This window comes from Peromyscus leucopus, chromosome 6 (assembly GCF_004664715.2).
Source record: "Peromyscus leucopus breed LL Stock chromosome 6, UCI_PerLeu_2.1, whole genome shotgun sequence".
Classification (NCBI taxonomy): Eukaryota; Metazoa; Chordata; class Mammalia; order Rodentia; family Cricetidae; genus Peromyscus; species Peromyscus leucopus.
Genome location: NC_051068.1, coordinates 67,845,193 through 67,871,202, shown reverse-complemented (window position 1 = coordinate 67,871,202; position 26,010 = coordinate 67,845,193). Strand labels below are relative to the sequence as shown.

Below are 26,010 nucleotides of genomic sequence, written 5' to 3'. Positions count from 1 at the left end.
ATTGCTCTGACTCCCAGCCTCCCCCCCCCCCCCGCCCCCCGCCCTCCGCGCCCTTGTCCTTTTCCCCTTAAGACTGGTACTTTTTATGTAGATCATACTGGCCTTGACTTCAGACTCCACTGCTGGGAGTACGGGGTGTGACCCAACAACGCCCAACAAGAATGATTCTTTTAAAAAAGCAAACAAACAAGCAAACGAACTCAAAAAGACCAATTTAAGCTGGAGTCCGGAGTGGTGGAGCAAGCCTTTAATCCTAGCACTCGGATCTCTGAGACTTCCAGGCCTGTCAGAGATATATAGTGGTACCCGTCTCAAAGTAACAAAACAACAACACAAAACACACCAAAACCACTTAAAATCTGCGGTACTAGGAAATGAATTCAGAGCCTGGGCAAGTGCTCTGCCTGGGAGGTATCTCTGTTTTCTGGCTGCCAGCTCCCGCAATCTCAGCGCTTCCTACCTTTGGCCTGACAGGGGCGCCTCCCTTATACTCCAGAGACGCCCAGATGGTTCTTCGAAAGGGGTGTGTGTGTGTGTGTGTGTGTGTGTGTGTGTGTCCGCGCGCGCGCGCGTGTACCATCCAAAGGGCTTGATAAGGGACAGAGCCATCTTCGCAGCCTCTGACAACCAGGCAGAGAAACTGAGGCACAAACCAACACCCAGGCAATGCTGGGCTGTGCCACTTAAGGAGGTTGAAAGGCCAGGAGATGAGCCAGGGCGAGGAGGGATGCAGAGCAGACCCGGGCTGGAGAGAAGCGCGCTAAGGAGCTTCTTCACCGCCTCTCCCTCATCAGGCTCCTCCCGGCAGATGTTCTCTGGCTGAGGAGGCAGCCTTCCCTCGGTCTCGGGCTTCCAAAATAAAGAAACAGCATCCCAGCGTGCTCCAGCCTCGCCGAGCGCCTGCGTGTCCGGGGCTGGAGCGTGGGACCCTCCCCTCCGCACCAAAATGGCGCACGCCGCGCCCCTGACCTCCCCAAAGCCCCTCCCGCCCCCCGCCCGCGGCCGCCGCCGTCACTTCCGCCCCGCGGCCGAAACTGACACAAAGTAGCGGGCCGGGGCCCGGGTGGGGGAGAGCCGGGCTGCCGCTGGGGGGCGGGAGCCTGCGGGCAGCGGAGCCGAGCGCCCCCGCCCCAGCCCCCGGCATGGGCTGGACGGGGCCGCCAGGCGGAGCGCCGGGCGCCGCGCGCTGAGGTGAGGCGCCGCCGCGGCGGGTCGGGGGTGTGGACCGGGAGGACCGGCTCCGGGAGGCCCGGGCTGCGGGGGCCGTGGGGAGCGGCTGTGGGAGACTGGAGAGAAGGGTTCCCCGGGATGGAGAGAGCCGACCGGTCGCTGTGCGCAGGCTGGGAAGATGGGGCGCACGGAGAGTTGGGGTGCGAGGAGTTACCCTGGTCCCAGCCTTTAGGTGCCCGGAGAGGGAGTTTGGGGATGATAGGATTTGTCCCGCGAAGGTGGAGGTCTCCGCGCCCCAGGAAAACCGAGGGTGCCAGGGGGGTTAGCTTTGGGAGCTCGGAGCTGTGCACTGGGTCCTGGATAGTGTCCTTGCCCCGGAAAGGAAGGTGGCCCCTGGCGTTATTGTTTTCTCCTGCCTCCCCCGACCTGCTCGCTTCCTCTGGAGACTCTTGGTTGGAAAGGAGTGGAGGCCAGACCCAGAGGAGGAGTCCTTTTCCTCCGTGGAGCGTTGCCTCCTTCCCAGGGCTGGCTATTTTTATCCCAGATGTGGCTGCAGAGGGGGCTGGGGTAGGGTGACGGGGCAAGGCGACGTGGCTGATGGGCCTAACCGGTTTAGAAAACGCAGGATATCCTGAGAGGGGGACCCTGTTGCCAGTGATTTCTATTACTGTGCCCCCTTCGAGGATTGGGGCAAACTTGTGTGGAGTCTCCCCAGGGTCTTAGAGGTAAAAGAACTTTCCTGATCCGTGCCCAGACTTGGCTCTTGGTGGTCAGCTAGGTCCACTGTTAACTCTCAAAGGAGGAAGACGCAGATCTTAGGGCTACCGATGCTTGAGAGCCTCCCACCAGGGTGGGGCTAGGTAGGAGCCAATAATGCCCACCCTGCATCCTCTCCTTTAACCTCTGGTTTCGCACCCCACCCTCCCATGACTCATGCTCTAGATTGGGTGGAGACCCTGGCTGGGGCTCTGGAAGAGGGCTTGGCATCGCCAAAATGTGCATGAGGTTTTCTTCCTGAGCCAAGGGGGCAGCACCGTTGCTTGCCACACTTGCGGAGAGTCAGGAGTGAAAGGAACTTATGCCCCTTAGGATTGTCTGCTCTGAGGTCAGGGAGGGAGCGTGTGTTAGCGAAGGGAGAATTGGTGTGGGTGACTGGGCTGGGACCAGAGTCAGTAATTATAGAGATTGGGCAGACAGGCAATTAGTAGCTCTTGGGGCTGACAGGCTGGAAGCAGGGGAACCGAGGAGGGGTTGGTTCCGTCTAAAGGAAGAGTTTCCCTTGGCCAGGACTGCACCTTTTTAGGAGAAAGAACACGGAAGGGTGGGAGGAAGCAGAGGATCTCTGAGCCTGTATCTAGTGTCGCACTGACTGGACTAGCCCCGGGGGTGGGAAAGAAAGGTGACTTCAGCAGGGTTGCGGAGACCTCTCCGATGGCCCCAGAGAGGGCTTGGCCCCGACTGCGAGGAAGTGGTTTGGGGACTGTCTGCAGGAAGTGGTGGCCGTGTCTCTGATGAGAACCCCTCCGGGGAGAAGAAGGTGATAATGGAAGTCCCAGTAATGAAAGTGGGGGTGGGGACATTATGAGCTTTCTAGAAGGGTGGGACGCGCCCACCCGGTTTCCTGATGCTCTGCCAGGTGTTTCCTGGCTCATGATATCTCCACCCAACCTGTGAGGGGGAAATTCTGCTTTCTAGTACAGGCTGCATTCATTGCTACCAGGAGGGCACAAGGGACATCCATTAGTTCCTGAGGGAGCTGCCTTGAGAGCATCTCACTTGTCAGTATCTGGTCTCTTCTAGGCCCTTCTCTATAGGGTTTGGCTTCTGTAAATTCTCAGTCCCCTCATGTTATCCAGGACAGAGGGAAGACCTCCTCTTTCACTCAGGTATCCATATCAGAGCAGGAAGATGAGAGTGTGCATGGAGTTGGAGGCTGTGGGGTTCGGCAGGGGCATAGCTGGGATGATCTTCAGATCATGTGGGGAATAAAGAGTTCCCGACCACGTGCGTCCGTTGCTTTCTTGCAGGGTCTCCCATGGGATTGCTGGAACCTTGTTGGGTGAGATGGCACTGTGTGCAAAAAAGCGCCCCCCAGGTAAGAGCAGCAAGGAGCGGGTCCCCGGGGCCGTGATGAAAGTGGCTGTGATTATGACTTAGCGAGCCACGGGGAGAGGGACAACTAGTATGGTTCCGAGAAAAGGGGGGGGGTTAAGCCCTCTAGGCGTCTTGGGGCGGCGGGGGTGAAGGGGTAGCCTGAGAAACCGAATTGCTCATTTCATCCTTGGGCTGATGTTCAGCTGGGACTACTAATCACCAGCCCCCTTCTCAAAGCACCTGCAGCTCCTACTCTTGGGCCTGGGCTTTTGGGCTCTGGCCTCGTTTTGCCTACCCACCGGAGTCCTCCTCGGTTTCCCGCGGAAGGAGGGGGGTGTGGGATGAAAGCCGTTGCCCAGGACAACGCGGGCGGGCGGCTCTCCGGCATTGGCTGGGGGAGGGGGCGGGGCCGCGCGCTGGCTTTCGCCTACGCGGCACTGGCAGACTTGAGCTCTGCAGTGGGAGCAGGTGGGGCGGAGCGTGGGGCGTGGGCACCGCGTTCCGGACACTCAAAGCCCCACCCCCCCACCCCCCACCCCGCCTCTGTCGTGGGATTCGGGAGTGGAGCTCCTGCAGAGCTGGTGGTCCCAGGCGCAGGTGGCCGCGAGGATGGTTTGGGCTGCGGGTGGCGCGCGCGCCCGGCGGCCGGGGCTCCCCTCTGCGTGGCCGCAGCCCTTGCGCCTCCCCGGGGGGCCGCCCCATAGGCGCCGCTGAGGCCAAGGACACAGTGCGCCTTCTTAAAACGGGATCATGACGGTCCCCAAGGAGATGCCCGAGAAGTGGGCCCGGGCCGGGGCGCCTCCATCTTGGAGCCAGAAGAAGCCCTCTTGGGGGACAGGTAACGGGCAGGCAGTGTCTGGCAGCTCTCTCCCTTCTGTGATTTGCCTCCTCTGACCTCCGCAGCATTCCCCTGTCCTCGGTCTCCCTCCCCACGCTCTTTGCAGGCCCTTTGGGATCCTCCTCCTCCTTTTGCATGGTCCTTGGAGATTAGGGTCTCAGTAGGAAAGGGGACCCTCTGAGGGAAGTTTCTGGTTGTCAAATGGCTCATTTGTCTGGTGACTCTGTGGCGTGGAGTTTGTTACTGCATTGTGCTTGTTGGGGGAAGAGGTCTAGACTATCCCCTGGGATTCTTGGTCAAATATAAGGTGGCAGGCTTACTGCATAACTAATTTACTGCTCCTTTTTAAGTCCGAGGAGGGACCCCTTCGTAGGACATCTCTTATTCTTGGCCCTGGAATTGGCACTTGCAGCCTGGGGGTCTCGAGGGTTTAGGTGAGGTGCAGCTTAAATAAGGGTCGTTAACAGTGACATTTCCGTTTAAGGAAAATATCTGTGTGTGGTAGAAGAAAGATCGCAGTGTATCTCATCTTCTCTCCATTGCCGCTCCGTCTGCATGACCCACATCTCTGACACACACACGCACACACACCCCCACACTCGAAGATGAGCTTTGCAATAGGATGATGTCATTGTCCACCAGTCAGAAACTGCTGATGGTGACATGTGACAAGAGGCTCCTTTAGAGACACTGCACGTGGGCCCGGGATGCTGCGGCAGAGCAGTTCCAGGGCACTGTGACCCTCTCTGCCTCGGCACCACCCACCGTGCCCCTCCGCAGATCAGGGTGAGAACAGTGCCTTGAGTAGCTTTGCAGTGGTCTCCACGAGGAAGGGGGCTTTGTGCGGGCAGCCCTCTCCCTTGATCGCAGTGAGGGATGTGTTATTAACGGAGCGAGCGAAGGGACCTGGGGATGCCGGCGGGCGATGCAGGCGGGCGGAGGGGGAGGGACTGAGTGCCCCGGGTGGGTGGAGGGTCTTGACGGTGGATAGTTAGGAGCAGAGAACTGTCCTGAGGAGTGGAGGCGCAGCACTTGGACGGCTGAGGAGGCCGGAGGCCGGCCTGCATCACACAGGGAGACTTCGTCTCCAAAGGGGAAGCGGGGCAGTAGCACACAGGGCCGTGTTTGCCGTTGGCAAACTGTGGGCTAGAGCAAAGCATCCCCGAAGCTGTGTTCTGTGGAAAGCAGCAGTCCTGTGGAACCCTCACAAAGGCTGGGTAGGCCGGACGCAGTTCGCTCCTTCTGACTACAGCCTCATTCTATTGCAGAAGAAGAGCGGAGGGCGCGGGCCAATGACCGCGAATACAATGAGAAATTCCAGTATGCGGTAAGTGTTCCCTCTTCCCAGAGCTGGGGAGGAAGAGTATGGGAAGATCTGAGGCCGAGGCTGGTGGCTGAGGGAAGGGTGCTTGGGGGCGGGGGGCAGGGAAGCATCATCTTTGGCCCAATTTCCATCTGCTGCAGGGCTGACTTTTCAGGCTTTCTATCACTGAAGCAAAATACATGGGCCTGGAGAGACTTTCTTCCCCCCTCCTCCTCCCCCTGTCCCACACCTGGGTTGCTGGCGAGGCAGTGTGTGCGGGAGGTTCGGGAAGGAGGAAGAGGCAGCCCCAGCCTGGCTCTAGGTTGGGGTGAAGGGGGGGGGCCTCTCTCAGCATCTCCCTCCTCTTGCTATAGAGTAACTGCATCAAGACCTCCAAGTACAATATTCTCACCTTCCTGCCTGTCAACCTCTTCGAGCAGTTCCAGGAAGTTGCCAACACCTACTTCCTATTCCTTCTCATCCTACAGGTAAGTGACCTCTCTTATATCTTCTCTAACTCACAAAGCTGAATAAAGGCAAAGAAGAGGAGGGGCCGGGGCGAGAACCCCCTGGAAGGGGGCTTTGGCAGCATGCCTCTCTGCAGCTGCGTGCCTCTCTGCTCTTTGCAGCTGATCCCCCAGATCTCCTCCCTGTCCTGGTTCACCACCATTGTGCCTTTGGTTCTTGTCCTCACCATCACAGCTGTTAAAGATGCCACTGATGACTATGTGAGTTGTTGACCTTCTGCTGTTCCTCGTCACCTCCCCTTCATCCTTCCCTCCCCTCCCCCCCCCACTTTTATTCGGTACAGTTCCTTGGTGACCTTGGTGTCCCTTATGGTGCAGCTAGATCTGCAGTACCTAGGCTGAGGGCTAGGCAGGGGCTTTAGGGAGAGAGCCGGCCTGTGGACCGCTGTTTGGAACACCAGGATGCTCTGAGTCGCACTGATCTAGTCCCGGGCGCAGGGAGAGAGAGGAGGAGTCTCACTTGCCCTGGTTCTCTTTCAGTTCCGCCACAAGAGTGATAACCAGGTGAATAACCGTCATTCTCAGGTGCTGATCAATGGAGTGTGAGTGACTGTTGGAGACCAGGGCTCTGGGGAGGAGGGAGGTTTCCATGGGAACCGTCATAGTTACTCATGGCCTCTGCTGTCTTCTCTTTGCCACAGCCTCCAACAAGAGCAATGGATGAATGTCTGTGTCGGCGATATTATCAAGCTAGAAAACAACCAGTTTGTGGCGGTAAGTGGCAAGGTGCCTTTTCAGTCTGCGGGGTTATCGTCCTCTTTGTTAGAAGGGCACAGTTCCTTCCTGGTTTTCTGTTGCCTCTTAACACTTGTGGAAAGAGGTTTTCCCAGACAGCGGGCTTCTGGGTCATGTTAACATGCTTTTTGAATTTAAAACAAAAAGAATACATCTCGCCGGGCTGTGGTGCTGCACGCCTTTAATCCCAGCACTTGGGAGGCAGAGCCAGGTGGATCTCTGTGAGTTCGAGGCCAGCCTGGTCTCCAAAGTGAGTTCTAGGAAAGGCGCAAAGCTACACAGAGAAACCCTGTCTCGGGGAAAAAAAAAAAAAAAAAAAAAAAAAAAACAAAAAAAAAAGAATACATCTCTATGCCGGCCACAATGGCTTGGCTTTTAATGCAGAACAGAGGCAAAGGCAGAGATAAGGCCAGCCTGGCTACAGAATGAATTTCTGTAGACCAGGCTGGCCTACAGACAGGGCTCTATACAATGAGAGACACTATCTCAGAACAGCCCAAAACCAAACCAAGCCCCTCTGCTTCCTGGAGGATGATTGCCACTGAGCCCGCGGAGGGCAGAGGCTGGGTCTGAGTTCTCATCAGGCTCTCTGCGCAGGCGGACCTCCTCCTCCTCTCCAGCAGCGAGCCCCATGGGCTGTGCTACATAGAGACCGCGGAACTGGATGGGTGAGTGGCATGCTTGTATCAGGGTCCTTCTCCTCGTGCCCTTAGGGGTAAAAGATGGTTTGAAGGAGGATCCCAGGCCTGGGTTCTGCTCTTTTTAGAAAACTGGGGAGTAAGAAAGGCTCTGGGGGCTGGGCAGTGGTGGCGCACACCTTTTTAATCCCAGCACTTGGGAGGCAGAGGCAGGCGGATCTCTGTGAGTTTGAGGCCAGCCTGGTCTACAGAGTGAGTTTCAGGACAGGTTCCAAAGCTACACAGAGAAACTGTCTTGAAAAACCAAAAAAAAAAAAAAAAAAAAAAAAAGAAAAAAGAAAAAGAAAGGCTCTGGATATGTCAAACTTTTCTAGGCTAAGCCAGCCGTTGAGGGTCAGGTGCCCAAGGATTGATTCCAGCTGCTGGGAGAGGCCAGGACTCAAGGGTATTTATTGTTCTTCCAGAGAGACCAATATGAAAGTACGCCAGGCGATTCCAGTCACCTCTGAGCTGGGGGACATCAGTAAGCTGGCCAAGTTTGATGGTGAGTAGTCCTGGAGCAGCCTTGGGTGCAGGAGGTGGGCTGTGATTTGAGTCCATGTTGTATCTTTTCTTTTGGCTTCTGGTTGTGATTGTGCAGGTCTCTGGACATTTTCAGGAGGGGCAGGTCTGGAATGCTTGGTGGTGCTGTTAGCTTTTGAACTGACGGTTATTTCAAGTGAGCTTCGTGGCTGGTGGTGTACTGAGAGAAATTTCCTTTTGCTCACCGGCTAAGAACAGTGGTTACCTTCCTTATAACAAGTCGACCTGTGTAGATGTGTGTGAGAAGTCCGTCTTCTCTCTTCTCCAGTTCTGTCCTTGTTTTTTTTTTTTTTTTTTTTTTTAAAGATTTATTTATTTATTATGTACACATAAGAGGGTGCCAGATCTCATTACAGATGCTTATGAGCCACCATATGGGTGCTGGGAATTGAACTCAGGACCTCTGGAAGAGCAGTCAGTGCTCTTAACCTCTGAGCCATCTCTCTAGCCCCAGTTCTGTCCTTGTTATATAGCCATATTAGCTGACAGCTCACTTACACATGTGTAACCCCAAGTAACTGATCTTAGTAAAACCTCTACAACGTGCCCTCTGGCCTGTTAAATACGTGTGTTGGTTATATACTAGTCTTGTCAAGACCTGGCTGGTCTGAACCTCCTGGTGTAGCTCGGTCTGGCCTCGAACTCACAGAGATCTGCCTGCCTCTGCCCTCTGAGCGCTGGAACTGCAGGTGTACGCCACCACGCCTGGCCATCGTAAGTATCTTAGCACCACATAAGGAGTTTGCCTTGTCCTCTGTGGTGACCGAGTGTTCCAGAGATCAGCTCTGCTCAGCCTCTTGGCCATGTAGTCTTTTGTTCTAGTGATGCTTGAATAAAAGGTGTCACGGCCTGGTCTGTATGTAAGTCTCAAGTTTGTGATTTTTGGGGGAGCTGAGGAAATGATCAGATGTCGAAGTCCTTACTGTACAGCTCAGATGTCCACCACCGCATTAAAAGCCGGGTGTGGCAGTACCCCTGCAGTCCCAATCATCAGACACAGGAGGCTTCTCAGGGACATCTAGGCTGGCCAATCGGTGAGCTCCAGGTTCAGTAAGAGAGAGACACGTCCCAAAACATAAGGTAGAGGCTGGGGAGGTGGCTCAGTGGGTAAGGGCATTTGCACCAAACCTAATGCTTGAGTGAGTTCTGGGAAGAAAGCACTGGATCCTGCAAGTGTCCTCCACATGTGCACCATGGTACGTGTGCGCCCACACATACTTGTGCTTGCACAGGCACGCGCACACACAAATAAGTGTAATAGAAAAAAGTGGGAGCGATAGCGGAAGAGACCTCTTGTTGACTTTGGCCCCCACGTGCATGTGGGTAGGCACATGCATATATTACACACACACACACACACACACACACACACACACACACACACACACACGGTATTTTGGGGTCTGAGTGTATGTACATTTTTTGTGTGCTGCTGGGGATGGATAGACCTAGGCAAGTGCTCTGCCGCTGAGCTTCATCCCTGACATGAATGTGTGTACTTTTGTTAGTTCATGCCATCCTTCTTTGTTTCCCTGTGTAGTGGAGGATGACCTTGAACTCCTAACCATCCTCTCCCCAACCTCTAGAGTTCTGGATTACAGGCAGGCATTGCCATACCCAGTTTATGTGGTGTTAGGTATTGAATCTGGGGCTTCAGTGCCCTGTTCTTTTTCCTTAAGTCCTGCCAGCAGGATGCCAATAGCTTGTGTCTTTACAGCACCCTCCTTCCCCGACACACACACACACACACACACACACACACACACAACACACACAGCTACTTTTTCTACTAAAAACTTTTTTCCCCCTCAAGAAGGTCTTAGTATGGGCTCTGTGGCCTAGAACTCTATGTAGATCAGGTTATCCTCAAACTCACAGAGATCCACCTGCCTCTGCCTCCCCATGCTGGGATTAAAGGTGTGTGCACCACTAAGTCTGGATATTTAAATTTTTTAAAAGTCGTATTATGTTAAGATTTGTGTGTGTTGTGTGTGTGTGTGTGTGTGTGTCTGTCTGTGTCTGTGCACGCGCACACACCACATGTACAGATGCCTGAAGAGGCCAGAAGATCCCCTGGATCTGCAGTTGTAGGTGGTTCTGAGCTACCCAAGGATGCTGGGAAATAAACTCTGGTCTCTGGAAGAGCAGGAAGTGCTCTTAACCACTGAACCTCTCCCAGACCTGTAACTGCGTCATGTGATTGAGCTCTGAGCAGTGGCGCCTCTGCCTCTCATCCAGGTGAAGTAATCTGTGAACCTCCCAACAACAAGCTGGACAAATTCAGTGGAACACTGTACTGGAAGGAAAACAAATTCCCCCTGAGCAACCAGAACATGCTGCTGCGCGGCTGTGTGCTGAGAAACACCGAGTGGTGCTTCGGGCTGGTCATCTTTGCAGGTGAGCCTCCCGGCGTCCCTCGGGGTGTGGGACGGAACGATGGGGCTGGTCCTCCATGCGGGCGACAGCCTCTTCCCCGCCTCGTGCTTCTGTTCCAGTGGCACTCAGTTTGTTGATTTGGCTTCCCGTTATTGTCAAGGTCCTGACACCAAGCTGATGCAGAACAGTGGCAGGACGAAGTTCAAGAGAACGAGTATTGACCGTCTGATGAACACACTGGTCCTCTGGGTAAGCAGCCTTCCAGATGTTCTCCGGACGGGGCCTCGGCCTCCTCGGGTCTTCTCTGGGCAGAAGTCAGGTTTGGCTGCTCAGGGGCAGCGTTCATTTCAGATTCCTTTCAGACTTGGAAGATGTTATTTTTATTTTTTTTTATTTATTTATTTATTTTTGGTTTTTCAAGACAGGGTTTCTCTGTGTAGCTTTGCGCCTTTCCTGGATCTGGCTTTGGAGACCAGGCTGGCCTCGAACTCACAGAGATCCACCTGCCTGTGCCTCCCCAGTGCTGGGATTAAAGGCGTGCGCCACCACCGCCCGGCCGGAAGATGTTATTTTTCAAAGCCTTAGGACCGTGCATGAATCAACAACTTAAAGTTAGAATAACCCACCCCTTCTGTGGGCTTGGTCGTGATGGCATCTGAACGTGCATGTGACCTGTTAGCTTTTGCCAGGGACAAGGAGGTCTCCATGGGGATGCAGTCGGAGTTAAAAGAAAAATTTCCATGGGGAAGATGGTTAGCAGGGTCCTTCCCCAACTTCTAAGGGAAAAGTTTTCTGTGCTTGTTTTGACAATTCCTGAGTCCTTCTGTTTGTCTGGAACTGGATTTCCGTCGGTTGCCTGCTCCCAATATGCCAGCTTGGGAAGCCTGAGGGCAGCCAGGGTTGAGTTTCCCTTGGCTCTAAAGGGTTTACAGAAACCCAGGCTGAAGTGGGGTTAGTTCCTCAGACAAAGGATCTTCCTGCCCCCTGGTGGCCACTCAGTAGGACGACACCTTTTTGGAGCCACAACATAGGCACAGTTTTGGAAGCAGTTGTTGGAAACGACAGTGATCGCCATTGTCCCCTCCCTGTCCTTTGTCTCGCTCAGATAAAGTCTTGATCTGTAGTTCAGACTGGTCTCGAACTCAGGGTCCTCCTAAACCGGGCCTGGGGGCTTACACCTGTAATCTCTGAATTTGGGGGGCTGAGGCAGGACTTGAAGTCCCAGGCTTGAAGCCAGACTTGTCTTAAAGCAAAAAAAAGTGAGAAAAGACCTTAGGATGTAACTCAGTAGTAGATTGCCTAGTGTGCACAAAGCTGCGTTCAATTCCCAAGAAGGAAAAAAAGGCATTCTATACAATAAACACATTATGTGTGGGCTAGCACAGGCAGATAGGTTTTTAATTGTATCAAAAGTAGCTACCCTAGCTTCACCCTCTGAGAACTCCTGGGAGTTCCAGATTGGGAGCTACTTAACGTTTCAGCTTCCCTGTCATACGGAAGAGAGAGGACTGTGTCCTGTCGTGGCGGATGAGCACCCATCATGGCCCCTTACAGTAGAAAAGCATGAAGGTTGCTTGAGCTTTGAAGGGCCCCACATGTCAGAAGAGCCTCTTCAGGGCACACATGGCTTTGCGAGCTCGCTAAGTCCTGGCCTCTTCTGTGCTTTTCATTGCTTAGATTTTCGGATTCCTGGTCTGTATGGGAGTGATCCTGGCCATTGGCAATGCCATCTGGGAACACGAGGTTGGGACGCGCTTCCAGGTGTACCTGCCCTGGGACGAGGCGGTGGACAGTGCCTTCTTCTCTGGCTTCCTCTCCTTCTGGTCCTATATCATCATTCTCAACACCGTTGTGCCCATTTCACTCTATGTCAGGTATGTGCTTTCTCTGCCCTTGGCGCTCACTCGCTCGCTCTCCAGGGGGCCCCGCTGGTTCTTGGTGACTTCTCCAGGAACATGAAACCTTGACAAGGACTATGGAGTCCTCCCTACACTGTGACCATTTCATGTTACCTGTTTATTTGTGATCAGAGCTTCCTGACATTTGGATTATAGTGGGGTAGAAACTATTAATTTATTCAGCACCACATGCTACTGCATGCCTATTCTGGGAAAGAAGGACAGAGATAAACAAAAAATTGATCTCCTTCCCCTGTGAAGCTTAAGTCTGATAGAAGAAGAAAACCCTGATCATGTCACAGAACAGAAGCTGGTCTACCGTGAGTGTCTTCTGTGGAAAGCTGGGGCTGCTGGGCTCTGTAGGTCATCCCTGCCCTCCGAGTGGCAGACTGGCTGACCCGGGACTAGAACCAGTGCCAGCCCCTGAGGTAGCATGTGATAGGCGCCAAGAACACTCTTCTTGAGGGCAGGAAGACCGTTGCTCCGAGCAGTTAGGCATCCGTCTCAGAGGCAGAGAAGGCAGCTTGGGCGATGTTGGGGGAGGGCTGGGGAGGAGGGGAAGAGGCCGGGAACAGGGACAGGCAGATGAGAAGCTGGGGTGGTGTAGGAGCAGTTAGGAGCTTCAGCCATGAGCAAGGAGCTCTGGGGGAGAGGTCTGGACACAAGCTTCCTCTAGATCGTTAAGGGTCTTCGATCTTTGTCCGTGGACCTTCAGGAATGGTTTTTGAAAACCTGAAGGCTATGATCTAAGAGTCTTGAGGAGTGCTTGAGCAGTCGTTGGCTGGCTGTGGTGTGTAGCATGTGTGGGACATGGAAAGTAAGGAGAATGTGACGCAGAGGCCAGTGAGGACGAAGGAAGGAGGGGGAGGAGGAGGAGGAGGAAAAAAGAATCCAGAGGAGTCTTTCCTACACAGTGCCTGCATTGGCGATAAGGGAGCCTGTGACTTTTTGTTGTTGAATCCGTTACTATGTATCCCATGCCATTTTAGAGCTGGTGATCCTCCTGCCTCAGCCTCTCTATTGCTGGGTTTGCAGGTCTGTATTGTCATACCAGGCTCAGCCTGTGGCAAGTTTTTTGTTTTGTTTTTCGAGACAGGGTTTCTCCGTGTAGTTCTGGTGCCTGTCCTGAATCTCGCTCTGTAGCCCAGGCTGGCCTCGAACTCACAGAGCTCCACTTGGCTCTGCCTCCCGAGTGCTGGGATTACAGGCTTGCGCCACCACCGCCCGTCACCTGTGGCAGTTTTAAGGACGGCAGTTTAGAGAGTTGCTCAGAACTCTTCCTAGCTTTCATTTTAGTTAACAAAATGCCCCAAACTGCTCAGCTCTCCTCACCAGCCAAATCCTTGTGATGCTGACTGAAAAAATGAAGGGCTTCTGAGTATCCGGTGTGGGCCTTTCTAGAGCAGGTGGGAGGGCGTCAGAGGGTCAGGGTTGACTGCTACCTACTGTTAGCCATGTGACCTCAGGCTCGCACAGTCACTTCGGGCCTCACATGCTGTCTCTTTTCCCTTCTTCCCACGTGAAACCTGTGTCCTTCTCTTCATAAGAAAAGGCGTTTTGATAGACACTGAATTGGAAAATACATATACAAAGTTAAGTTCCCGTGTCAGTCTGGCCTGGTGCCTCATGCCTGCATTCACGGCACATGGGAAGGCTGAGGCAGGAGGGTTGCCGCAAATTTGAGGTCGGCCTTGGCTCCAAAACAGGACCCTGTTCCTCCCACCACCACCACCACCCCCAAAAAAAAAAAAAAGGCAAAGACAAAAACCAACCACAACAGCATCAGCAAATCCCTTTGCAAGTACTGGGCGCCGTACCTAACCCTGCCTTGAGCTCTTTGCTCCTCCGCCGTTATTTGAGTGTTTTGCTTATGACCTGATTCTGTCTCCCCACTTGTGTGCTTTGCTGTGCCTGCTTTCTATCCGAGCTCACCTGGAGCTCTTGGTAGCTGCCTAAGGAAGTTTTTTTTTTTTTCCCTGAGTTGCATCGGCATTCACGTCTGGGGGAGGGTGGGAGGAGGGCTGATTAGCTGCCCGGGGAAAGGCCGTGACAACATTCCTAGGTATCTCCTTCTTGAGCCAGTAACAAGATCCTGATAGGAGCCTCAGTCACTCGGAAACAGGGTTCCGGATGTGTGGCCCACTGCTTGGCCAGCCTGGACCCAAACGTAGGGCTCTTGGCTGGGAATGTTAACATCCCGGATCCTAAAAGTCATGATGAGGGGAAGGTCCCCACATTCTCCAGGCCTCCGCTTTCCAGTGAGGAAGTGAAGCCCGCCCACCTGCGCCGGGCCGTGAGAGTGGTGGGGCTGGGAGCCTGGCGGGCTTCTCCCCAGCGGGACCTCTTGGAGCTGGGTGCAGCGTGCACCGCACCCTCATTTTATCTCTCTTCTCTCTCCCTTCCTCCCCTCCGCGTTTTCTCTTCTTTTTCTCTGCATGGTTTCTGTATTTAGTTCTGAGGTAAGAACTGGCCCGGCGCCTTGTGTGCAGTCCTCTTCCTTCTCTGCCTGTGCCGTCCGTCCGTCCGTCCGTCCATCCTGCCTGCCCAGAGCCTTTGCACCTTTGTGTGGAGAGCATCAGGAGGGTCGGGTGGGGGAGCTCCACCTGCAGGCTTCCCTGCCCCTTGCCGTCCAGGTTCCCTGCCCAGGTGTCTTCTCCATTCCTGTTCCTCCCCAGGCCCAGCGCCTGCAGCCGAGGCCTGTGCGGGTGGGATGCTCCCTTCCCTGCCTGCTTCCCAGGCCTTTCCTCCTGTCCTCTGTGCAGTGTGGAAGTCATCCGTCTGGGCCACAGCTACTTCATCAACTGGGACAAGAAGATGTTCTGCATGAAGAAGCGGACGCCCGCAGAGGCCCGTACCACCACTCTGAACGAAGAGCTGGGCCAGGTGGAGTACATCTTCTCTGATAAGACGGGCACCCTCACCCAGAACATCATGGTGTTCAACAAGTGCTCCATCAACGGCCACAGCTATGGTAAAGTGGCACTCCTCAGGGCTGGGCTTACGACTGGCCTGGAAGGACGATGGGACTGGGGCCCCTCAGTTGTCCTGACACTGGGTTTTCCTTCTTTCCTGTTCAGTAGGAGGGGCCTTGAAAGGGTGTGCTCCGTATCCTGTGCCAGGAATTGTACTGAGAATCCTTTCCATGCCCTTCCTTTGGAGCCCTCTCACTGATCTTAGGTCTTGCACCAAGTTATTTGACATGAGCCCCAAGACACTGGCCTCTGGGCATCTGGCCAGGGTGGACCTACCTTGGCTGCCCAGTGGAATAGAGACGCCTCCCCTGTTGCTGCCAAGGGCCCTTGTGAATCTCTGGAATGTAACTCCAGTCTTCCTAGTGTGGGCCTGTCATAGCGGCTTTGAGGCTGAGCTGCTGGGATGGTATGGGGCAGGGTGTGTGTGGAGGTGTGAGATCCTGCAGTAGCTGTTTTTTTGCATTAACATAGACCTCACTGCCAGGGTGTAAAGCTTGATCTGCTTTCTGGGCCTGGAAGGTGCTGGCACCCCAGCAGACCCGGAGTGCTGGGAGGCGCAGGTTGAGAGTTGGAGCTGCCCTTGCGGGAGAGCTACTGGAGGTGGCTGGGGTGGGCATGGCGAGCAGTGGGCACTGGAGCCTTGTGGCCAGGTTCCTGGACTCTGGGGTCCTGGGGACCTGCGGGATGAGTGTGGTGGCTTCTTCAGGGTGAGTTGGCCTGAGGGTCCCACAGGGTCTACACTAGAGGTTCTCCCATGCTGCTCTGGAGAGGCCCAGTGATGATGTGCCTTTCCTTCTGTTGGGTGTGTGTAGGTGACGTGTTTGATGTCTTGGGACACAAAGCTGAACTGGGAGAGGTAAGAGCCAGTCTCCGACTGTTCTTTATGCCAGTTAGATAGAGTCTAGGCATCCGGCTAGCAGTAGCTGGCATAGTTGGGAACAGTGTGTTATCTGGGCAGGAAATGGAGGACCCAGAGAAGGATTTTAAAAGAGAACTGGAGGAGGGAGGGAGTTGCCGATTGAGGCACACCTGTAATCAGCTCAGCACTGGGGAGGCAGAAGTAGGAGGATCACAGCTTTGAAGCAAGCCTGGCTTATGCAGAGAATTCCAGGCCATTCTCCCAGGCTCCACAATAAGACCCTGTTTCAAAGAAAAGGGGAAAAATCAAAATAAAGAAAGCCCAGCTAGACTTTGGAGTCCCAAGGTGGCCAGGATCTTGGCCTCTGGTACTAAGAGGTGGGAGGGTGGGACAGTCGGTTTTCTGGGGTATAGCCTGGCAGCTCCAGAGTCTTCTTGCCTGTTCCAGAGACCAGCGCCTGTTGACTTCTCCTTTAATCCTCTGGCTGACAAGAAATTCTTGTTTTGGGATCCAAGCCTCTTGGAGGCTGTCAAAATGGGGGACCCACATACACATGAGTTCTTCCGTCTCCTCTCCCTGTGCCACACTGTCATGTCAGAAGAGAAGAACGAAGGTGAGCTGAGGAGTTGCCCAGTGCACGCTCCTGGGCGCCGCTGCTCTGCCATGCTGCCGTGCTGGGGCGGGCGGCTGGGATGGTGGCCAGTTTTCTGCACATGCTCCTTTCCTCACCAGGAGAGCTGTACTACAAAGCTCAGTCTCCGGATGAGGGGGCTCTGGTCACCGCAGCCAGGAACTTTGGTTTTGTGTTCCGTTCTCGTACCCCTAAAACAATCACTGTCCATGAGCTCGGCACAGCCATCACCTACCAGCTGCTGGCCATCCTGGACTTCAACAACATTCGCAAGCGGATGTCGGTCATAGGTGAGGCCCGTACTAGGGAGCTGAGGAGACTTGGGGCAGCAGAGAGGCCTGGGTAGGGAAGGTGTGCGGGAGACTTGCTCTTGATACGTTGAGTTTGGATTCTGTCTGAATGTTCTGGCTCTCCTCCCTTGTGCCGTTCACAGTGCGGAATCCAGAGGGGAAGATCCGACTCTACTGCAAAGGGGCGGACACCATCCTGCTAGAGAGACTCCACCCTTCCACGCAGGAGCTGCTCATCAGCACCACTGACCACCTGAATGTAGGTGTGATGACGGCCTGGGGCCTCTCCGGGCCTCAGCATTGTCCTTTTTATTCATTTACTTAAAATGATTTATGGATTTGCGTGTATTTCTACCTGTGTGAGGGTGTCGGAGACCCCAGAACTGGAGTTACAGACAGTGGTGAGCCGCCATTGGGTGCTAAGAATTGAACCCAGGTCCTCTGAAAGAGCGGCCAGTGCTCTTAACTGCTAAACTGTCTCTCCAGCCCCATGTTGTCCTTTTAAAAATAAATATATACATACAGACACACACACACACACACAACACACACACACACACACACACGTGTTTATGTGTACATATGTGTGTATATATTCTGTAGTTGATACATGACAAAGAACAACTTGAAGGAATTGGCTCTGTCTTTCTACCATGTGGGCCCTGGGGATTAAGCTCATATCTTCAAGCTGGACAGCAAGCACCTTTATTTTCTGAGCCATCTTAGCAGCCCACGATATACTTCTTTTTCTTCTTTTTTTGTTTTTCTTTTTGTTTTTGTTTTGTTTGTTTGTTTGAGACAGGGTTTCTCTTTATAACAGCCCTGGCTGTCCTGGAACTCTCTTTGTAGACCAGACTGGTCTCGAACTCAGAGAGATCTGCCTGCCTCTGTTTCCCAAGTGCAGGAGGCCACCACTCCTGGCCCCACAATGTCCTTCTTTTCTTTTTTTTTCTTTTTTGTTGTTGTTTTATATTTAAGATCTTAGTAGCCATTAAATACATTTAAGGTCTCTAGTTTCTTTTTTTCTGTGGTGAGAATACGTAAATCAGCCAAGGCCTGATACTGCATTCTGCCTATGATCGCAGTGTTTGGCACATAGAATCAGGAGGATGAGGAGTTTGAGGCTAGCCTGGCTTACATGAGACTTTGTCTCAACAAACAAACTGGGAAGACCATATAAATGGCTCATCAGGCAAAGGCACTTGAGGCCAATCCTAATGACTTGAGTTTGACCCCAGAACCTGTGTGGTGGGAGAGATGGCCAACTTCCTTCGACCTCTACATATGTATGTGCATACACCCATACAATCACAAATAACAAAACAACGATAAACATTTTAAAAATCCAACTGAAGATGACCTAAGCCATCTGGTGAGGTCTGAGCTGCAGTCCTTTCATTGTGTTTTCTGGAAGTCCTTTCATTTGACTTTCCCACCTCTTCCTCCAGGAATATGCAGGGGACGGACTGAGGACCCTGGTGCTGGCCTACAAAGACCTGGAGGAAGACTACTATGAGGAATGGGCCAGGAGGCGTCTACAGGCCAGCCTGGCCCAAGACAGCCGAGAGGACCGGCTGGCCAGCATCTATGAAGAGGTTGAGAGTGACATGATGGTATGAGAGGGCCGGACAGGCTGAGGGTGGAGAAGATGGTGTGGAGCCCACAGCTCTCCTCAGAAGCCCTGTGCTCTTTCCAGCTGCTGGGTGCCACGGCCATTGAGGACAAACTTCAGCAGGGAGTCCCGGAGACCATCGCCCTCCTGACTCTGGCCAATATTAAGATTTGGGTCCTCACTGGAGATAAGCAAGGTGAGGGTGCCTGGCGGGGCGGAATCAGCCGAGGACGGACACTCGAGTCCCGCCGTGCCTGCGTGGAGCTGGACCACCAGTGGGAGCATGCTGACCCCCCCCCCCTGCCCGCCTGCAGCACCTCGGTCTTCTCTTGGCAGAGACCGCCGTGAACATTGGCTACTCCTGCAAGATGCTGACGGATGACATGACAGAGGTGTTCATAGTCACAGGCCACACTGTGCTGGAGGTGCGAGAGGAGCTGAGGTAAGCGAGGGGCTGGGGGTGCAGATGCCCTGAGCCGGGCCCGGGGACTGGCAGGCTTCCGTTGTCCTCTCCGCCACTGTCCTGGAGCCCCCCACAGTTTCCATCCTGCCTTCACAGGAAAGCCCGGGAGAAGATGGTGGACGCGTCCCACACGGTGGGCAATGGCTTCACCTACCAGGGCAAACTCTCTTCTTCCAAGCTCACTTCTGTCCTGGAGGCTGTTGCTGGGGAGTACGCCCTGGTCATCAACGGGCACAGCCTGGTAAGGCTGGCCGTCTCTAGCTTGGAGCGGGCTGTCAGGCGGGAGCATGCTCAGACCTTGTGGAGAGCTTGTCCAGAGCTCTTCTGTTCCTTGGCAGAGATGGCCGTGAACACTGTTTATGCCTTCTCCCAGTATTGCCTTGGAATCTTACCTTGCTTTCAACTTCCCTTGACTTGAGAGAGGGAGGGTTCTGATCACAAGGGACCCGAAGAACCGAGGTGTTTCCTGGGAAGCCTGGGACTGCCATGTTTCTCCGTGTTTCAGGCCCATGCCTTGGAGGCTGACATGGAGCTAGAGTTTCTGGAGACAGCATGTGCTTGCAAAGCTGTCATCTGCTGCCGGGTGACGCCCTTGCAGAAGGCACAGGTGGTGGAACTGGTTAAGAAGTACAAGAAGGCCGTGACACTTGCCATTGGGGACGGTGCCAATGATGTCAGCATGATTAAAAGTGAGTGTGGGCTGTGCGCATGCGTGGCCTGGGCAGGGGGTGGGGCTGCAGTAGTGAGGTCTCAGGACCAGGGAAGAGTGAGTGGGGGTGGGGGCTGTAACCGGGTGGGAGGCGCGAGGGGCTGTAACTGGTGGGATCTGAAGTATGTGGTCATTCTTCGTGTCGTCTTTTGTCTCTGCAGCCGCTCACATTGGTGTGGGCATCAGCGGGCAGGAAGGGATCCAGGCCGTCCTGGCGTCCGACTATTCCTTTTCACAGTTCAAGTTCCTGCAGCGCCTCCTGCTGGTGCACGGGCGCTGGTCCTATCTGCGCATGTGCAAGTTCCTCTGCTATTTCTTCTATAAGAACTTTGCGTTCACCATGGTCCACTTCTGGTTTGGCTTCTTCTGTGGCTTCTCGGCCCAGGTAGCAAGTGTTTCTAGACCTCTCTGCTGCATCTCTAGAAGTTCTGTAAGGGAGGCTTTAGTGAGACTTCCTGAAGGCTTGAGTTCCGATCCCCAGAACCTGCGTAGAAGCCCGATGCAGCAGTGTGAGCCACTGTGCCTATCGGGAGTGGGAGTTGGAGAGGACAGAATCCCTAGAAGCTTGTGGGCCAGCTAGCTTGGCTTACACAGTGGCAGAGGCTGTGTCTCAAACGAGGCAGGAAAGCTGAGGACTGACGCCCACTGGTGGTTCTCTGATCTTTCCGCACACCATAGTGCACACGTGTCCCCCAAACAAGTCTCTCTTATACACACGATGAGTAAATAAATGCCCAAGAGCAGACGTTATGTCTGTCCTGTTAATCGACCCATTGTTTAGTACATGCATTTAGTGAATGTTGGCTTTTCTTTTCCTTCTTCCTTTTTTTTGGGGTGTGTGTGTGGGGGTGGAGGGGGTGAGGCATTGTTTCATGTAACACAGGCTGATCCTCTTATTTACTGTGTAGCACTGGTTGGCCTTGAATTCTGAATCTGGGCATGGTGTGTACACTGATAATCCAAACACTCCGTAGGTGGAGACAGAAGGGTTCAAAGTTTGAGGTCAACTTGGGCAACATAGTGAGTTCCAATGTCAGCTTGAACTACATAGGAAACCCTCTCTCAAAATACACAACCTAAAAAGGACGCGTTTGTTTGTTGGGAGAGTGGAGATCTTAGGACCTGAGGGAGGTTCTTAGGGCGGCTTGATGGTGGGCAATGTCTTTCTGTGCCTGATTCCTGGAGGAGGTTGGTTGCTCACTCTCCTGCCCCGTTCTCTTCCAGACCGTGTATGACCAGTATTTCATCACCCTGTATAACATCGTGTACACTTCGCTCCCAGTCCTGGCCATGGGGGTCTTTGACCAGGTACGGGGGAGGTCAGTGGTCAGGCTGGAAGGAGAGAACTGCCTTGAACTGTGGTCTGATGTGGCCGGTGGGGGACAGTGCCCCACTCCAGGGGACACTTCCCGATGGGGAGGGAGGAGGACTCTTTCCATCTTGGAGGGAACCTGTCATTGCCCTGGGTTGCTGAACACAGATCGATTGGGAGAATCTGGCTTAAGCCTGGATCTGTTATCCAAGACGTTGGGAAGGTGGAGCCAGGGGGAGCATCTGTCTGCCCTTGACTGGAGAGCATCAATGTGGCAGCTTCTGGGGCCCTTCCCTCACAGGATGTCCCGGAGCAGCGAAGCATGGAGTACCCTAAACTGTACGAGCCAGGCCAGTTGAACCTCCTGTTCAACAAGCGAGAGTTCTTCATCTGCATTGCCCAGGGCATCTACACCTCTGTGCTCATGTTCTTCATTCCCTATGGGGTGTTTGCAGAGGCCACTCGGGACGACGGCACCCAGCTGGCAGACTACCAGTCCTTTGCAGTCACTGTGGCCACATCGCTGGTCATTGTGGTCAGTGTGCAGGTATGAGGCCATCCCTGGGGAAGGAGGGAGCCCTCCATCCCTAGGGCTACCCTCAGCACCACATCTCTGTTTCTGATGGGTAGGATTTTTTGGGGTACTCCTACCTGCGATAACTCCTTTTTGCAGATTGGGCTGGACACAGGCTATTGGACAGCCATCAACCACTTCTTCATCTGGGGCAGCCTCGCGGTTTACTTTGCCATCCTCTTTGCCATGCACAGCAATGGGCTCTTTGACATGTTTCCAAACCAGTTCCGGTTTGTGGGTAAGTACCCGTGGCATCCTTTTTAATCAGTGATGAATCCTACCTGGTCTAGGAACAACAGGGTAGACAGCTAGCACTTACCAGTACTTTACATGCCAGGTCCATTGCAAGGTACAATGTAGTATCAAGGGGTAGTTGACCCAGGCCCTGCTGCCAAGGAGCGTCTATGTCCATGAGAGCGATGAACAGCCCTTGCCTGGCTATGGAAAGTCACAACTCCAAGGAAGTCGGGGTGGCAGGCTTCATGGTCAGCAGAGTGCCAATGGGGATGGCCAGGGATAGTCCTGTAGATGAGACTGCTGTTAGTGAGCAGAGCGAGGAGTGTGAAGGTACCACTTGGCTCTTGAAGAGCTAGGGTAGGGTCGGAAGCCTGGGGAAGCCGAGGGAGGCAAGGCTGAGAGTGAGCTTCACTCGGCCTGGCCTGAAGTCTTCATTTACTTTGGCATCAAAAGGTCTTTTTGTTTGTTATTTGTTTGTTTTATTCTTTCCAAAAGATGGCTTTAGAAAATAATGTAGGCTGGCACATGCCTCTAATTCCAGCACCTGAGAGGTAGAGGCAGGAGGATCAGGAGTTCAAGGTCCTTCTCTGCTGCATAGCAAGTTTCAGAATAGCCTGAACTACACGAAAGCCTGTCTCAAAAAAGAAAAAGGTGTGTGTGTGTAGAAAAGAGGAACATAGGTTTGAGGCTATAACTCAGCAGAATGCCTGCCTACCATGCACAAAGGCCTTGTTCCATTGGAGGGTTTGAGCAGGAAGTACATAGACCAATTTCTGTTTTTAAAGAGTCATTGTTAACCGTATTTGGATAATAAAGTAGAGGCGTACCGGTAGAAACAGACCAGGGAGGACCTCTGTCAGTAATCTAAGTAGGCTGATGGGGTCTAGGAATTCAGTGCATGTGGGAGTCTTTAGATATCTGGAAAATGGAGCCAGCAGGTCAGGCTGTGAGTGAAGAAGAGAGAGGAGTAGATGGGCGTTGTTGCAGTTTTAGCCTGGATGGATGTGAGTACTTCCTTAGACGGAAAAGGCACAGAGCGGATTTGGGGTAGAGGAGAAGACAGTCCGTTACTTGGGCCATATTAGCCTAGAGATAACTTCACTAAGGTGGTTGAGGAAACAGATCTGCATGCAGTATGGGGAGAGTTGGAGACCAGGGACAGAATTCGAGATAAGCACAGAAAAAAAGGGGAAGTCAAAGGTGGCTTTGAGGTTGAGGACATGGAACCACCAGAAATAACAGCAGGGAAGCGAGAAGATCTCCCCTGTCAACCTCGTGACTCCTGTCCCCCAGGGAATGCCCAGAACACCCTGGCCCAGCCCACCGTGTGGCTCACCATCGTGCTGACCACGGCTGTCTGCATCATGCCTGTGGTCGCCTTCCGCTTCCTCAGGCTTAGCCTGAAGCCGGATCTCTCTGACACGGTGAGAAGCCTGGCAAAGCTGGCCAGAGGCCTTGGGGGGCAGCCGCAATGTGACAGGAAAAGCCTCTCTTGCTTGGGTGCTATGGAGCTGTGTCTGGGCTGCGGGACTCGGGGGTCTGATGCCGCACAGGGCTACGGAAGTTCCCGTGACGATCCGCGGTGGTGCTCAGGGCCCCTGCACATGGCGGTGCCTGATGTTGTGAGCAGACGCTGAAGGACGACCCCTCTTCCCTGTCCCCGTCCTCAGGTCCGCTACACCCAGCTGGTCAGGAAGAAGCAGAAGGCTCAGCACCGCTGCATGCGGCGGGTGGGCCGCACCGGCTCACGGCGCTCCGGCTACGCCTTCTCCCACCAGGAAGGCTTTGGGGAGCTCATTATGTCCGGCAAGAACATGCGCCTGAGCTCCCTGGCCCTCTCCAGCTTTAGCACGCGCTCCAGCTCCAGCTGGATCGAGAGTCTGCGCAGGAAGAAGAGCGACAGCACCAACAGCCCGGGGGGCGGGGCCGAGAAGCCCCTCAAGGGCTGAAGACCCGGCCTGGGACCCCCTTGTGTCGGGGACCCGAGCTCCCCGGGCCGGTGTCTGGGAACGGCTGGTCCTCCTCCTCCCTGCAGCCCGCCTCCTCTGCCTGACGGACTGCCCTGCGGGTCTCACCAGTTTATCCAAGTGGAGGGACCCCGGGGGCAGAGCAGGGGTTCGGGCCTTGGAAAGCGGCCGCCGTGAGGGACCAGCATGTGGAACATGAAAAACTTAAGAGATTGGGTCCACCCCTGTCCTGCGTGGGGTCCACAGGGAGACTGAAATCTCCATATTTTTTTACTCCTGTTCCCCCAGAGGGGCCCTTGTGCCCCTGTTCCTGAATTACACAAGAATGTATCACGCCGGGAAGCCAGAGACCTGCTGGGCCTCCGAGCCCCTCACACCATCGTGTGTCCTCTTGGTTTGTGTTTGTGTCGTTTGGTTCTTGTCTTTTTTTTATTTGGTAAGTGGAGGAGGCCTTCATGTGACTTTATGTTATGGTTAATGTCTCGACTCTTCCGGGAAGAGGAGACTGGCACACACTGGGATGCCCTACCTGGTGGGGTGGCTTGGCAGGGGCCGCAGCTCATGGGTCACCTTGAGGGTGCCACTGTCCTTGTGGGATGCAGGAGCTACCAGATAGGGAAGAGCTGTCAGCCAGAGGAGGATGTCGGGAGAATGGAAAGGAAGAGTGTCCGGCTCCTTCCTCCCCTGTGCTGTGGCCTCCCCGGGCAGGTGTGAGTTCTTGGATTACCTAAGTCCTGCTAGTGCTGGGCTGCAGCTCAGAGAGTGGCCCCCTCGTTCTCAGTGAGCTAAAGCGGAGTATGAAATGTAGTACTGAGGCGGGGGAAGTAGTTTTCTGGGGTTCCAAATCGAGTCCCCGATTCCTTAGCATACTTGCTTCCCATTTCCCTTCCTCCCCTCCTTATCCGGTGCTTTTTCTACCTACCCTGAGGTGGGACTGAAAAGGGAAGCTGGCTTCTGCTGCTTTGTCCCAGTCACCATACCCTCCGGTCGGAGTGGTGGGTGGTGGATAAACCTGTCCAGCCAGGAGACCACTTGCCTGGTCTGGACAGAACCCCTTCGACCCTCTTCCCAGCCTGGCTCCCATGTCAGGGACTTCCTGAGTTGGTTGCTGCCTTGTCGGCTTCCAGAAGAACCCCTTGTTTGCTAGCAGCAGGGTAAGGGGGGAGGGGTGGTGTGGAGCTGGGAGTGGGGTACAAGAATCTCAATGTTCCATGTAGGAGCCCCAAAGGAGCTGGAGGTAGTTTGCATTGAAATGGGGCTGCCTGGGTGGGCAGTAGGAAGAGGAAGTCTTGACAGGGGAATCCCTTTCGGCCACAGTTTACAAGCCCAGTACCATGTCTGTTTGTGTGTCTCTTAAGGGGAAAGTCTGATTTTTATACCAAAGAGGAAATGATTTTTTTTTTGTATTTGGTTTGTCTATATTATATAAATGCATATATATATATATAGCTATATATATTATTTTTTTTGGTTCTCTCTCATTTTTTTAGGGAGGGAGGAAAGTACCACGTTGCATTGAGCTGTAATTAAGGAACATTCTGTATAATTTATGACATTTCTATAATTGCAAAAATTATATCATTTTATGGATATAAAAGAAAAATACCTTTTTATAAAATTCCAATTTCTGAGAGGTGGGTAATTTGTCTCATTTTTGATGTTTACGTAAGACTGAGGGTAAAGCACAAACAGAAACTCTCCAGTGGGATTTTGAGGGTGGCTCTGGGTGGAAGCTGAGCCTGGGGACACAGCTCGACACACTGCTGTGCCTTGAGTTTCAGTAGGACTGTGGGCAGTGCCAGGACACACACATGGACTTTGTGTTCAGCTAGTGGCCACATGATGCTCAGGACCTTGACTTATGGCTGTTCTGAAAGTAGGCCAGCTTAGTCCATGTCCACGACAGATACGCATGCAGGTAAGTGCATGTGGAAAAGTACCTGGTAACCATTTGAAGGTTGTTTTACTTATCCAGTACCAGGGATGACTGAACCTAGGGTCTGAGCATGATAGAGAGATTAAAACAAATTTTTGTGTGTGCACATATCCCTATGAATGCAGGGGCCTGAGAGGGGGCAGAGAGGTTGGATATTGTGGGGCTGGAGTTAGTGGTGGTTGTGAGCTGCCCAGTGTGGGTGCAGGGAACTGAAAGCCGGTCGCCTGGGAGAGCTGCAGTAGTGCTGTGAACCACTGAGCCATCTCTCCAGCCCCTGGCTCTTGGCA

The 26,010-nt window shown here is 53.8% G+C and overlaps 1 protein-coding gene across 2 annotated transcripts; it reads left to right on the top strand.

The window, feature by feature from the left end:
• The first annotated feature begins 1,013 nt into the window (after positions 1-1,013).
• Atp8b2 (ATPase phospholipid transporting 8B2) lies at positions 1,014-25,420 on the top strand. 2 transcript variants are annotated; one of them, XM_028890778.2, is made up of 28 exons: positions 1,014-1,191; positions 3,198-3,265; positions 5,371-5,429; positions 5,780-5,893; positions 6,035-6,133; positions 6,413-6,474; positions 6,574-6,646; positions 7,265-7,335; positions 7,770-7,849; positions 10,126-10,284; positions 10,424-10,512; positions 11,941-12,137; positions 14,924-15,132; positions 15,946-15,989; positions 16,440-16,605; positions 16,725-16,913; positions 17,057-17,172; positions 18,362-18,526; positions 18,610-18,721; positions 18,862-18,967; positions 19,085-19,229; positions 19,494-19,677; positions 19,859-20,082; positions 20,922-21,005; positions 21,311-21,556; positions 21,683-21,821; positions 23,114-23,244; positions 23,491-25,420. In XM_028890778.2, the coding sequence occupies exons 2-28, from the start codon at positions 3,235-3,237 to the stop codon at positions 23,767-23,769; spliced, it is 3,573 nt and encodes a 1,190-aa protein (XP_028746611.1). In that variant the 5' UTR covers positions 1,014-1,191; positions 3,198-3,234; the 3' UTR covers positions 23,770-25,420. The 2 variants fall into 2 exon arrangements, with proteins under 2 accessions (XP_028746611.1, XP_028746610.1); XM_028890777.2 differs by lacking the exons at positions 1,014-1,191; positions 3,198-3,265 and adding an exon at positions 3,808-4,102.
• The last annotated feature ends 590 nt before the right edge of the window (positions 25,421-26,010 follow it).